The 14539-nt window shown below is 37.1% G+C and overlaps 1 protein-coding gene across 3 annotated transcripts in view; it reads right to left on the bottom strand.

The window, feature by feature from the left end:
- The window catches only part of SMAD4 (SMAD family member 4), a 54430-nt gene that overhangs the window by 29117 nt on the left and 10774 nt on the right, over nucleotides 1–14539 (bottom strand). For all 3 annotated transcript variants that reach the window (XM_019014070.3, XM_004059429.5, XM_055368535.2), the window contains exons 2-5: nucleotides 8609–8984; nucleotides 7045–7219; nucleotides 6583–6612; nucleotides 904–1116 (exon numbers count right to left, since the gene is read on the bottom strand). In XM_019014070.3, the coding sequence (XP_018869615.1) occupies nucleotides 904–1116; nucleotides 6583–6612; nucleotides 7045–7219; nucleotides 8609–8857 (667 nt within the window). In that variant the 5' untranslated portion in view covers nucleotides 8858–8984. The remainder of the gene's footprint in view (nucleotides 1–903; nucleotides 1117–6582; nucleotides 6613–7044; nucleotides 7220–8608; nucleotides 8985–14539) is intronic.

Genomic DNA, 14539 nt, shown 5'->3' with positions numbered 1-14539 from the left:
CGAATCTGATAGTAAAGCAAATAGAATAATGGTACTTTCGGTAGCAACTAACACAGTATTAGCCCAGAGCTGTCAAAAATCTATTCTGATGTGGGTTTACATAAATTCCTTTAGCAACTGCATGCAACTAACACCATACACATGCCAAGACAATGCTCTATGATTAATTGAAAAAAAAAAAAAAGAAAAAAAAGCTACTTCATTTGCCAAGCAGCAAACTATCAAACCTTTGGTTACTGTGAAAATAAGTAACAGAACCAGGTCATATGATCATGCCCCCAAAAACCTGAACCTAGCAGCCCCTCTGCCTCCTATGACATGGCAGAAAAGAAGGATCTTTCTGAAACAGACTTTTTTTTTTTAATTACACATATATTTTAAAAAGAGATATAGAAGTTAGCTTATATCAAAATTGACTTAATTACTTAATGTCTATCTTGAGCAATATATAACAAATTTGTCAAGATCCCTTTGCACAGTGAGAAAATCAGACAACTACTATAAGGTAATATTGTCCCAGAAAAACCAAAATAAGAACACTGCATTAAAAGAAAGGTTGCAATTCCATTAACACAGACCTTCATAAACATCTTGGATCAAAACTGCTTGTTAATTATTTAAATATTTCTCCAAAATATATCTGGGAGCTTAAGAGGCTACTTACTTCTACATGTAATAGTAAAGTACAAATCAGATCATTAATTTAAATCAATATTATAATCAAAGCCATTACTTACATTCCAAGTGATTGTGCATACCTGTTTAATACCTGTTTACCTATGAAAGATACTACAGTTACTTTTAATGTTTACTTACTTGGAGTTTCCCCCCAAGTGACTACACATAAATAAGCAATGATTAGGAAAACTCAACTTGCTGACTACATCTGATTCTAGAACTCACTTGTGGAAGCCACAGGAATGTTGGGAAAGTTGGCAGTGCTGGTAGCATTAGACTCAGATGGGGCTAACAGAGCTGGGGTGCTGTATGTCTCTGTCGACGCACGATTACTTGGTGGATGCTGGATGGTTTGAATTGAATGTCCTTCAGTGGACAACGATGGCTGTCCCTCAAAGTCATGCACATATTCATCCTTCACCATCATACTTGATGGAGCTATATAGAAAATTAAACATATTTTAAATTTTTATAAGCTTCTATTCCCAGAAAAAAAAAATCTTATTAGCAAGTAATATAATAACATCTAAAATCAATTACAGTGTAAATTACTAACCTTAATTCAGAATTTTTTCATATTATTTTAAAAGCATACTACTTTACCAGCAAAAGTCATTTATTCAGCGGTAACAGCATGAGATATATTTTATCAATCAATCTGACTCTCAAATTTGAAGCTAGTCTATGTTTCAACAGCCTCCAGCAACAATCCTAAAAAGGTACTCCTCAGTTTCTTGATAAACCTAGAAGAATAATCACCTAAATACATAAGGCAGGCAAAAACCGATTGGCTGGAAAATGTGTCCAGCTGAGAAAAACAATTATTCGGTCTAAATCGAGACTGAGTATTTAACTATATCTTTTTGTTAATTTCACACTGTGGAGATATGAGTGGGATCTGATAGATATCCAATCCCAGGATCTAGAATTATTGTTAAGGAACATATTCTTTAAAAATGAAGTGTACTGAATGTAATGTCCCCTATAGATTTAGAACCAAACGGAAAAATTCTAAATGAAAAGTCAAACTGAAATTTCCCTCTAGAAACCCAACCCAAATAAGAGTATTTGATTAATATATGGTGTGAGAAAACTCAGCTCTGTCTGTAATCAACATCTGTCACCTATGTGATTACACCTTCATAAGCAAAGCTAGATTCCAGCTGATACAGCATAACATCTTTCCATTAACCAACCAGGAAATAGTTAGCTCTGCTGTATGAAAAAAAGAAAACTGAAACTGAACTGCATTAACAATGTTAATTCTCTGCCCAGAACCTTCCCATTTGTTTTTAGGTTATTGTTTTAAGGTTTGCTTTTTATCTTTAGCAACCAATCCTTTATTGCTTCTAAACTAACACTACTCCAGAACTTAACAATCCACTGAATAGTAGGTTCTCTTCTTAAAGCAGTCAATTAGTAGACCACAAAAAGACATTCCCTTTTTCATTAAGAACCAGCATATCATTTCCCTTATCTTTCCCTATGTCAACCTTTGAAAAAAATCTACTACATGTAAATATCAGTTAAGTTACATGGGTACTTTTTATTAAATTGAGACTAGTTCAAGGCAGTAATAATCATCCATTGTGCAAGTTTCTATGTACAACCTCTTAAAAACCTCTTAAGAAGTATGTTCATGCATCAAAAGTCATGAAGATGATATTCTGAAGACCTATAAATCCCATTCCAAAGTTCCTCTTTAGAAATTTTATGGAAACAAAAAGATAATCAAAAGGATGCTTAACAAATTATGTATCAATAAAAAAAACTGAACACAACCACTCATCATTAACATTGGCCAAATTATAAAAATAATAAAAAGAAAAAAATTGTTTGGGGCATAAAATTGGTATGTCTACACTTATTCAGCCTTATATTACACCCTTCAACAAAGTTCAATGATTTTCTTCATATAAATCCTGACATCTCTAATTAATTCCTGGACATTGTAGGGTTTTTTGTTGTTATAATGACTGGGATCTTTTTACCGACTTACTGGTTTTGCTAGCTGATTTGAGGATACAACTGGTCAACTTGGTACTCACTGCTTTTGCTTTTCAGATGACTCTTCAGTTTAATCAGCAATCATAACATCTTTATGTACCAACTGTATTCTGCTTTTAAACAGTTATGACCCATAAATCTTTCTTGCCCTAAATATGCTGGCTAAACTTCCCAGATGTAAGTTCGAAACTTCTACTGGTCTACAGATCTCTTTAACCCCAGATAATCCATAATAAATGTTTCTCAGGTAAAACTAAAGGTATCAACAAGGATAGAAGTCTGCAATATATTTTTGCCAAGAGAACCAAAGCAAGTTACAAAGCACTATTGTACACTATGATCATATGCATGTTTAAAAAATCATATACTGTAAGTAAAAAACCAAGGTCCAGAAATAGTATGCATAGTATACGTTTTGTGTAAGAAAGGAGGTATGTATTTTTTGCATATAGAAACCCTGGAAGGAAACACCAGAAACTAAAAAAAGTGATTACCTGAGGTAGGGGGGAATGGGGGCAGGGGTGGGAGCACTTCTTTTCACTGTATACCTTTTTATAGTATTTTGATTTATGGACCATGTATTGCCTATTCAAAAAAATAAAATTAAAAAAACATATAGTATATATTTTTTAAAGTCCAGAAAAACAGATACCAAACTGTTAAATATTTCTCTTTATGGGCTAGCATTCAACAAATTCATTCACTGAAAAAATATTTCTTGAGCACTTCTGTTCCAGGTACTGTTCTAGTACTTGGGATGTATCCATAAACAAAACAAATATCCCTGCTGTCATGGAGTTTGCAGTCTTTTGTAATATTTTTCCATTGTTTAAATATCTAATAGCAAGCACACATTACTCCGGCTCCTCCTAGTTGCCTATTCTTGGGCAAGTTCCTTCACCTCTCCAGGTAGCAGTCCCTTCATCTGTTAAAGTATAAATAATCCCACCTCCCATGTAGAAGTATCATGAGAATGATGACACAATACTCAGAAATCATTTAGCTCAGTCTGACCTGACACACGAGTACCCAGTGTAGCTATTATTATTTAACCATATTTTTAGAGTAGTTATACATATATATAGTGATTATAAAATGTTCTAAGAGGGCTGGGTGCAGTGGCTCATGCCTGTAATCCCATCACTTTGGGAGGCTGAGATGGGTGGATTGCCTGAGGTCAGGAGTTCGAGACCAGCCGGCCAACATGGTGAAACCCCATCTCTACTAAAAATACAAACAAAAAAAAATGCTGGGCATGGTGGCGGGCACCTGTAATCCCAGCTACTCAGGAGGCTGAGGCAGGAGAATCGCTTGAACTCGGGAGGCGGAGGTTGCAGTGAGCCGAAATCGCACCATTGTACTCCAGCCTGGGCAACAAGAGCGAAACTCCGTCTCAAAAAAGAAAAAAAAAATGTTCTAAGAGGGTCAAAGAATATATTCTCTATAGGTGACAAAAAAGCTGAAACCACTGGGCCCACCTTAGGTCTGTATTCTTTATCATCACCAGCAACCAGGACACAGCACCTATCTCATGGTATTATCACTCTTATTTACTTTTTCTCTCCTCCACTAGACTATAAGCTCACTTGAGTAGACAAAACATACCTTATTATCTAAGCATCCCTGGAACCTAACACAGTACCAGGCAATACATGCTTATTAAATATTTGTTAAAATGAATACACAGGTCAATGTGGTCATAGAAGGTTTCATGAAAGATAAAAGATAGGCTGGAAATGATTACCACAAGACTTTAACTCAAAAATGAAGGAACTGTCCCATTTTCTTAACTTTTAGTTACCTGGTCTTGTATCATTCCTTTGTCCAAATCTAGAAGGAGCTGTGAGAAATACCAGTTGTTTTCTGAGGAAATAAGGCACTGAAGACAGCCTTTACAAAACCACCACTAGGGGGATCTACAAGGCTGAATACAGCCCTACAGTCACTAGAGAAAGGCTATCAACCCGTACAATCCCATCAATAACAGTGCATCAATAATTTTAGAATAGGGGAGGTGTGTGATGAGCACTCAGAATTTGAACCCCCTCACAAACAGCCCCATAGAGAGATTCAGACACACTTATCATTGCAGTCTCCCAACCTTTAATACCTACTGAGACAAATGTTTTCTCCAAAAACATGGATGGAAAATGGTGAAGATATGAAACGTGTTTACTTTCGAAAAAAAAGAAGTGACACAATATCAATGTCTGCGTAGCCAAGAAGCAGAGTTTTCACCAATCTTAAAGCAACCCTTTCCAGACCACCACAACAGCTCCTAATAATAAACCCACACTTGTCAGAAACCTACTAATCACTAACAAGCACCACAAGGCAGTGAGTCTTCCTCCATTACCAGTGATATGGGAGAAAGGTGGAAAAAAAAAAAAAAACAAGTAGAATTGCATACTCTTCCTAAATTTTGGTTAAGGTCACCTAGTATTTCTGACCCACCTCTAAAATTCTACAAACAAAAAAGGTGCCAAACTACTACTAATTGCCCTCCTGAACAAGAGCACACCTTTCTAAGATGACAGTGGTTCCTTTTTTTTTTTTTTTTGAGACAGAGTCTCGCTCTGTCAACCAGGCTGGAGTGCAGTGCCACTATCTCGGCTCACTGCAACCTCTGCCTCCCGGGTTCACACCATTCTCCTGCCTCAGCTTCCCAAGTAGCTGGGACTACAGGCACCCACCACCACGTCCGGCTAATTTTGTATATTTTTAGTAGAGACGGGGTTTCACTGTGTTAGCCAGGATGGTCTCGATCTCCTGACCTCGTGATCCGCCCTCCTCGGCCTCCCAAAGTGCTGAGATTACAGGAGTAAGCCACCGTGCCCAGCCTCCCCCAACTTTTTTTTTTTTTTTGAGACAGTTTTGCTCGTTGCCCAGGCTGGAGTGCAATGGCGTGATCTCAGCTCACTGCAACCTCCACCTCCCGGGTTCAAGCGATTCTCCTGCCTCAGCCTCCTGAGTAGCTGGGATTACAGGCACCCGCCACCATACCTGGCTAATTTTTTATATTTTTAGTAAAGACAGGGTTTCACCATGTTGGCCAGGCTCGTGTCAAACTCCTGACCTCAGGTGATCCACCCCGCTTAAGCCTCCCAAAGTACTGGGATTACAGGTGTGAACCACCGTGCCTGGCTGACAGTGGTTCTTTATAAGAGTTTCTCTGCAAATTAATTAGTTCTTACAGAAATTTTAGTTTATTAAGTTCTAAGTAACAGAGCTAAAGATTTAATAAAACTCCATTCTCAAATATTACAATAAAAAACAAAAACACACACCCCCATTCACATTTCATTTTCTCACCTTAAAACACTTTTTCTTTTTAAAAATACAATTAGGTAAGCTGTGATGGGCATATGCTTTAAAGTAGCCTTGATTTATTTACTCAAAATGTAACAAGACTGAAAAAATACAAAAGAGTGCAATTTTAAACCATTCTCAACATTATCATTCATAAAAATGTTAGGCTGAAATGAACGAAAATTAGAATACTGGTATTTTTAAAGGATATGTTATATGTGATTCCAAATTACCAAATATTCTGGGTATTTAACATCCATCTAAACTGGCTCTGTGAGATTTTCTTCAAAAATAGGTCTTAACTCAAAAAATATTCTTTATATTTGTTTTTGGTGCATTCCTCTATCCTATTTTTTACAGTACTTTAGTTCATAAATTGCAGTTCAAATACAAAGAGCAATAGCCAATTTAAATCCAGTTTTAAATCCAGTTTTAAATGCCCCTAACCTCAAAATCTACATTTCCAAAGCAGTAAGTTATTTTCTTGTTAATGTTACTGCCGCTCACACAAACTAATTCTAGGTCAACAAAAAAACAAGAGAGGATAGGACAAAACAAAGAGAAAGTAATAAGAAACAGATTACCTACCATTACTCTGCAGTGTTAATCCTGAGAGATCTTAATTGTTTAAAGGGGAAAACAAATGAAACATTAATCATTACAATGAAAGTATTTTCCATTTAAAAACAGAGAATGTAAATTTAAACCAAAGATTACAAAAGTTCATGAACCATTTCAATTCAGAAGTAGCATAAACGCTATCTAACAATACATAACTAAGTATTCAAATTTATAATGCTTTCCATCTTATTTCTCAAAAACAATGTTCTAAATGGGCAAAATATCAACTACAATACTCGGTTTTAGCAGTCAAAATATAAGTTTGTTCCTAAGTTCAAATTTAAATACGTATATTAAAAATGTCTGATTCTTTAACCTTATTTAAAGTTGTGGGCTATCTTCCAAATTTATAATTTAACTTACAAAAATTGAAACACTATTGAGATCCTTTTCCCTTTATGTTTCTTAGGATGAAAGCAGTCTACTTACCAATTCCAGGTGATACAACTCGTTCGTAGTGATATGGATTCACACAGACACTATCACATTTTAAGTCAAACGCATACTGACAATATTTAACATGTTTTAGTTCATTTTTGTGAAGATCAGGCCACCTCCAGAGACGGGCATAGATCACATGAGGAAATCCTTTCCGGCCAGCCACCTAGAAAAATAAACGACCATTTATTCATGTGTCACATTATGCAAGACACTTTTATATATTCTGATTTAATCCTCACAATCCTACCAAGTCAGTATTACAATCCCCATTTCATAAATAAGAAAACTAAAATTCACAATAACTAACTTGGCCATGTCATACATCAGACCTAGAATTTAAACCTTGGTATAATTTCAAGGCCTGTGCTCAGGTTTTAAAAATGCAAAAAGTGACTGGGCATGGTGGCTCACACCTGTAATCCCATCACTTTGGGAGGCCAAGGCAGGAGGATCGCTTGAGCCCAGGAGTTCAAGACCAGCCTGGACAACATGGCAAGACCCTTGTCTCCACAAATAATAAAAAATTACCCAGGCGTGGTGGTATGTGCCTGTAGTCCTAGCTACTCAGGAGGCTAAGGCAGGAGAACTGCATAAGCCCAGTAGGTCAAGGCTGCAGTGAGCCATGTTTTGCACCACTGCACTCTAGCTTGGGCAAAAGTAAGACCATGTCTCAAAAAAATAAAATAAAATAAATAAATATGCAAAAAGACTGTGTTGCAGAAACTATGTGTAAAGTCTTGAAGTAAAACTTTAAAATCTAAGACAAAATTTCTGTAAGATTTATTTAAGCAAGGGAGCTGTATCATGAAGTTCTACCTGAAAAATGTGACCAATGAAACATTTGCTAACAGTGAAACATATCAGATTTCTGAACTATAAAAGGACTAAGTGTAATCCGGTTGTTTAAATGTACATACAATATCAAAAAAGAAAACAACACGACTGGGCACAGTGGCTCACGCCTGTAATCCCAGAATTTTGGAAGGCTGAGGCAGGTGGATCACCTGAGGTCAGCGGTTCGAGACCAGCCTGACCAACATGGTGAAACCCCATCTCTACTAAAAATACAAAAATTAGCCAGGCATGGTTGCACTTGCCTGTAGTCCCAGCTACTTAGGAGGCTGAGGCAGGAGGATTGCCTTGAACCTAACAGGTGGAGGTTGCAGTGGGCCAAGATCGCGCCACTGTACTCCAGCCTGGGTGACAGAGCAAGACTCCGTCTAGGAAAAAAAAAAAAGAAGACAACAGGCTACAAAAATGAATACCAAAGTGCTAAAGGTAGTTCTTGCAAAGTGTGGGTTTTCTGCTTTTTATTTTTATTTTCCAAATTTTCTCCATTGAACATTTTTCTGAGTAGAACATTAAAAAACTTTAAAATTTTATCTTTTGCATATTCTTCCACAAATTCCCATAATGCATATTTGTACAGGATGCACAGTATCTGAAGAGATGGAGCACAAATTAAATTACCCTGTAGTAGCTTGAAAGGAAACGTAGCAAATTTTTAAATCTGCCACCATAGAGGGTATAGAAAAACTCTTGTAAGACTAACCTGAAGCCTCCCATCCAATGTTCTCTGTATGGTAACACATTTACTAGGATGAGCTCCATTTGTAGTTATAGCTGTTATTAAAGAATCCAATTCATCTTTTTTCTCCTTCAGCTTCTTTACCAAACTTTCAATTGCTCTTTTTGCAAATGTTTCACTCTCTCCACCTTGTCTATGGCACATCAAACTATGCACAATGCTCAGACAGGCATCATTACTTGTTGGTGTATTCGTAATAGACATATTGTCCATTTGTTCAAGTTTTTCCTTTTAAATCAAATATGTCTCCAATTTCTGAAGCAATTTTGATCCTTTGGAAACAGTGAAAAACAACAGCTAACGTTGCAAGGAAAATTGTTAGACATGTATTCAGGATAACCTAAAAAAGAAAAAAAAAAAGACACACATCAGAACACATTTTACGAAGTAGATCTGACTACTTGGGAAAAGATGAAATTGCTCTGGTTAAGTCAGAGATTCAATGCACATAATTAAAATTTGATGCTCAGAGTTGAAAATTACTTAAAATTCTTACAAAATATTAGCCATTAAAAATAATTTTAAAAAATAAAATTACTTAATTAAAATGTCACTGTTTTTGACATTCCAAAAATATTAAAGTTAGGTCTTCTCATTATGATAGTGGCATGCTCAATCAAGTCTTACTGACTTTACTAGTCACCCTAAAGGAAAATCTTACCAGCACTTTTTTAAAGGATTACTTATGAGGATCAGCACTAGTTAAACCTAAAAGTCTATTACTAATATTTATGAAAAATTTACCATCGCCTGGTATGAAATTCTACCTAGCAGTTAACACTCACCTTTGTTAAAGGAGACCAATTAAAAAAAAAAAAAACCCAATTTAGAAATGAACAAAAGGATTCTAAAAGACACTTCTCCAAAGACAATGGCCAATAAGCACATGAAAGATGCTCGACATTAGACATTATGGAAATGAAAATCAAAACCACAATGAGCTGCTACTTCATACCTACTGAGATGGATATATCAAAAAGACAATAATAAGTATTGAAGAAGCAGAGAAATTGGACCCTCACTCCTTGCTGCTGGGATTACAAAATGGCACAGGTACTTTGGAAAACAGTCTGGTATTAATACAAAATGTTAAACAGAGTAAATATGACCCAGCAATTCTACTCTTCACACTTCTACTTGAGGGAAATGAAAACCCATGTCCACACAAACCTGTACATGAATGTTCATAGCAGCGTTGTTCATAATGGATACAACTCAAATGTCCATCAACTGATGAATGCATAGATAAAATTCCATACAACGAAATATTATTCAACCATAAAAAAGAATAAAGTACTAACAAATTATAACATGGATAAGCCTCGAAAACACATGCTAAGTGAAAGAAGTCAGTGACAAAAGGTCACACATTACATAATCCCATTTATATGAAATATACAGAATAGGCAAATCCACAGAGACAGAAAGTAAATCAGTGGTTGCCAGGGCCTGGGAGGAAGGGGAATGAGGAATGACTGCTAATGGGTATGGTGTTTCTTTGTTGTAATGAAAAAGTCCTAAAAATTGATAATGGTGATGGTTGCACAACTCTGACTATAGTAAAAACCACTGAATTGTACACTTTCAAATAGTGAATTTTATGGTATGGAAATTATATCTCAATACAGCTGTTCTTTAAAGAGATCACTAAATTCCTCAAAAGATTTTACCTGTAAAAGCAGCAGGGTAAATTATTTTCAAAAAAATTAAAATAACAAAAACTGAAGATTAATAAAGAATCCATTCAACAGGTAGAAAACTAACTTATCTGATCCCAAGACCCCACAGAGAATAGGAAAAGGCCATTAGCTTAAGAATAAAGAAGATAAAGCAGGACTGGAGCCTGTACTTTGTGTGCTTGGTTGTATTTTATTTGTTCACTGAAGTTGCATTCCAGACTTATTTTGCTTTCATTTTCTTTTGCTGCATACTTGAATCCTTAAAGTATCCTCCCACAAGATTAATAAAACTCATCATTCTACCAAAATCTCTTCCTCTTCTGAAGACCTTTGTTAAAGTATCAATTCCACTCAACTACCTAGCCTTGGGAAGCTCTGCAAAAGATCTCTGACGTGCCTCTTTCCTTCACTATCCCTACATTCCGTTACAGTTACAAGATTCTTTACCTCAGTCTTTTCTATCTCTCCTCCCATTCTCCCGGCCACTGTTGTAGTTTTGAGCCTCTTCAGAATGTACATCAATCACCTGATATTGAAGACTTGCTCCTCCCTCTGTTGTTATCTCTTTTACATAAATGTCTGTCTCAACTCATAAACCCCATGCAGAGAAGCAGTTTTTCATATGTCTTAGAGCACTTGCCCACATTAATACACATGCTGAAGGTACACTTTCCAAATAACCAAAGATAACCTGCATGGGAGATTTTGGAGTCAAGAGATTTGAATTAGAATTCCAGTTTTCATAGTAGTCAGAAAATGAAGTTACTCTGAATCTGGATTAAAAGGAGGGTATACAGAAGCTCAAAGGAAAAATTCTGTGTAACGTGTCTGATACATAGTGTTCAGTAAAAAAGCTACTGTTGAAATATTAACATGCTTAATTGTGGCCAGGCATGGTGGCTCACACCTGTAATCCCAGCACTTTGGGAGGCCGACGCAGGTGGATCGCTTGAGCCCAGGAGTTTGAGACCAGCCTGGGCAACATGGCAAAACCTGATCTTTACTCAAAATAAAAAAAATAACCGAGTGTGGTGGCACACGCCTGTTGTCCTAGCTACGCGGGGAGCTGAGACTGGAAGATCACCTGAGCCTTGGGAGGTCAAGGCCTTGGTGAGCTGTGACTGTGCCACTGCACTACAGCCTGGGTGACACAGTGAGACCCTATCTCAAAAAAATAATAATAGTTTCACAAGAAGATTTTTCCTAAAATGCATTACACATTTTTCTGCATTTTCTATTAAAATCTGTCTAAAAAAATGTAGGACGTTCGCCAGGCATGGTAGTGTGGGCTTGTAGTCCCAGCTCCTCAGGAGGCTGAGGCAGGAGGACTGCTTGAGCTCAGGAGTTGAAGGCTGCTGTGAGTTATGATTGTGCCACTGCACCCCAGCCTGGGCAACAGAGTGAGACTCAGTAGAAAGGAAAGGAATCAGGAAAGAGGGAAAAGGAAAGATACGTTAAATTACAATTTAACAATTACGATTACAATTTAATTGTAAATTACATGTGTAAATTACAATTTAACACATTAGTTATTTGATTACATATCTGTCTCACATTGTTGCCACAAATTAGAAATCCAAGAAAACAGCAACAACACTCTCATTTTAGAAATTCCCAGCACCATGCACAGTTCCTGACATATACCAGGCAAGTGTTTCTGGACTGACCATAGCTTTTTATTCTGTGGAATTGTCTTACAACAAATTAGAAGAGTGCAGACACTTTTGAAGTCATTTTCTGATATTATATTCCAAAAGATGTGTATGAATCTACAATGCAATCAAAATGTTTAAGTGTAACTATTTCACCACAATCTCACCATCAAATGTCATCATTTCTAAAATTTATGCTATTCTGGGGCCTTAACGGTATCTCAAAGTTTGTTTTAATACCAAGTTGCTTTGAATACAAATGATAATGACCTTGCTTTCTTAAACAAACAGCTTTCTCATCTCTCTCTTTATTGTATTCCTATGACCACAAGTGCCTGAAACATAATTAAAAGTTATGCATATAAAAAATAATACTAGCAGGAATAAAGAGATGTATTCCTCCATTAAATGGTTCTAGATTATGGAAGTATGGTAAGCAAGAGCATAATATCGATATAAATAAAATTATATATTCTAATTAAAGGTCTAGCAGCATGACTGAATGTTAACATCTCTCTCAATTCTCTCATCTATAAAATGGAAACACCTGCCCTGACAACTTCACAAATTTATTGTGGTAATTAGAAGCAACAATGTACATAAAACAAATTTGGGAAACATAAATTGACCAATTCAACAAACACTGTATATACAAAGCACTACAGATACAAAAACAGGAAGCCCATAGTAAGAAAGTGGGTCTGGACTCTCTCAGACCAACATCCCGTTTTTTTTCCAACAAATAATTTATATCACCACCTTAGCTTTACTGAAACAAAATTCTAAACTACTTAAACATATTTTGAAAATTTAACAATGCCCTAACTGTAACAAAAAGGAGGAAAAGCTTAATAATGTGTACTTCCACCTATAAATACTCAGGCATGCCAACTAAGTTAGAATGTATAATAAAGAAGTTAGATGCTAGCACTTATATACAGAATCATTACAAATATGACAGCTACAAATTCAGACCTTCCAAGATAAACGTGTTATACTGGCAACTCAAATAGCACAATGGCACTGCAGTCAGTAACATGGATTTTCCCAAATGGTGAACTCTTAAACAACTTGAACTAAGAAAATGAATTAACAAGAGGCTGGGGCAGGAGGACTGCTTGAGCCCAGGAGACCAAGGCTACGGTGAGCTATGACTGAGCCACTGCACTCCAGCCCAAGTGACAGAGTAAGATTTGGTCTCAAAAATAAAAAACAAAACAACAAAGGCCGGGTACAGTGGCTCATGCCTGTAATCCCAGCACTTTAAGAGGCCAACATGGTTGGATCACTTAAGCTCAGGACCAGCCTGGCAACAAAGTGAGACCTCCTCTCTACAAAAAATACAAAAAATTAGTGGGGCATGGTGGCACATGCCTATAGTCCCAGCTACTCAGAAGGCTGAGGTGGGAGGACAGCTTGAGCCTGGGAGGCAGAGGTTGCAGTGAGCCAAGATCACGCCACTGCACTCCAGCCTGGGTGACAGAGCCTGAAGTAAGGGAGGGAGGGAGGGAGGGAGGAAGGAAAAAGAAAGAAAACAGAGAGAAAGAGGGAGGGAGGGAGGGAGGGAGGGAGGGAGGGAGGGAGGGAGACAGGCAGGCAAGAAAAAAATGAATTAAAAGAAATTTAACTCCTGGCAAAGTGAATATATATTATAGAGTTAGGTTCTGGGCTAATTATATTTTCCTCCTACATGAATTTCTGGGGCATCTGAAAGTCTTGTGGGATGCAAGATAATTATTCGCTGTCTCTCACATTGCAGGATGGCATCCCAGGCCACCAATCCACCAAACCCATCCACAAATTTCTACAACACCCCTTAAAGAGCAGTACTTACTCCACTGAGAACTACTAATCTGGAAGACCCAAACATATTATTACATAAGTAATAAATGCTAAAAGAAGTAGGTATAAAGTGATTTGGGACTATAAATGAGGGAGCATGGAAAGTTCATAGGTAACCTAGGTCTTGGCACAACGTATCAGTCAGGATTGGCTAGTCTATGCTGCAGTGACAACCAACCCCCAAAAGATCAGTAGCTTAAAACAAAAGCTTATTTTCTGCTTAGGATATAATACACATTCATCACAGATCAACTGGGGGCACTGCTGTCATCGCTCAGAAATTAGACTGACAAAGGCTCCATTTCTACATATGTCCTTAAATGGCAGAAGAAGGGATAGGACAGCTCATATATCTTCTTTTAAAGGCTACCACTTCTGCTCATGTTTGACTGGCCAAAGTCATAAGGCCATGCCAGGAGTTCTCAACCAGGGGCAACTTTGTCCCTCAGGGGACACTTGGCAACATCTGGAGGCAATATATGGTCACAACTGGATACTACTGGGCATCTGGTGGCTAAAGGCCATGGTTGCTGCTAAATACCCTGCAATGCACAGGACAACAAGCAAAATAAATTATCCAGCCTAAAATGTCAACAGTGCCAATGCAAGAAACTCTGGGCCATGCCTAATTTCAAGGTAGGGATGAGGGAGACAAAGAAGCACAATATTACCATGTGCCAGGGGACAGCCATCAGAATATTGGTAGAATAGTATTAATGGAT

Source organism: Gorilla gorilla, chromosome 17 (genome assembly GCF_029281585.2).
Source record: "Gorilla gorilla gorilla isolate KB3781 chromosome 17, NHGRI_mGorGor1-v2.1_pri, whole genome shotgun sequence".
Taxonomy (NCBI): domain Eukaryota; kingdom Metazoa; phylum Chordata; class Mammalia; order Primates; family Hominidae; genus Gorilla; species Gorilla gorilla.
The sequence above is the reverse complement of the archived record's forward strand: the minus strand, read 5'-3'. Positions and strand labels throughout refer to the sequence as shown.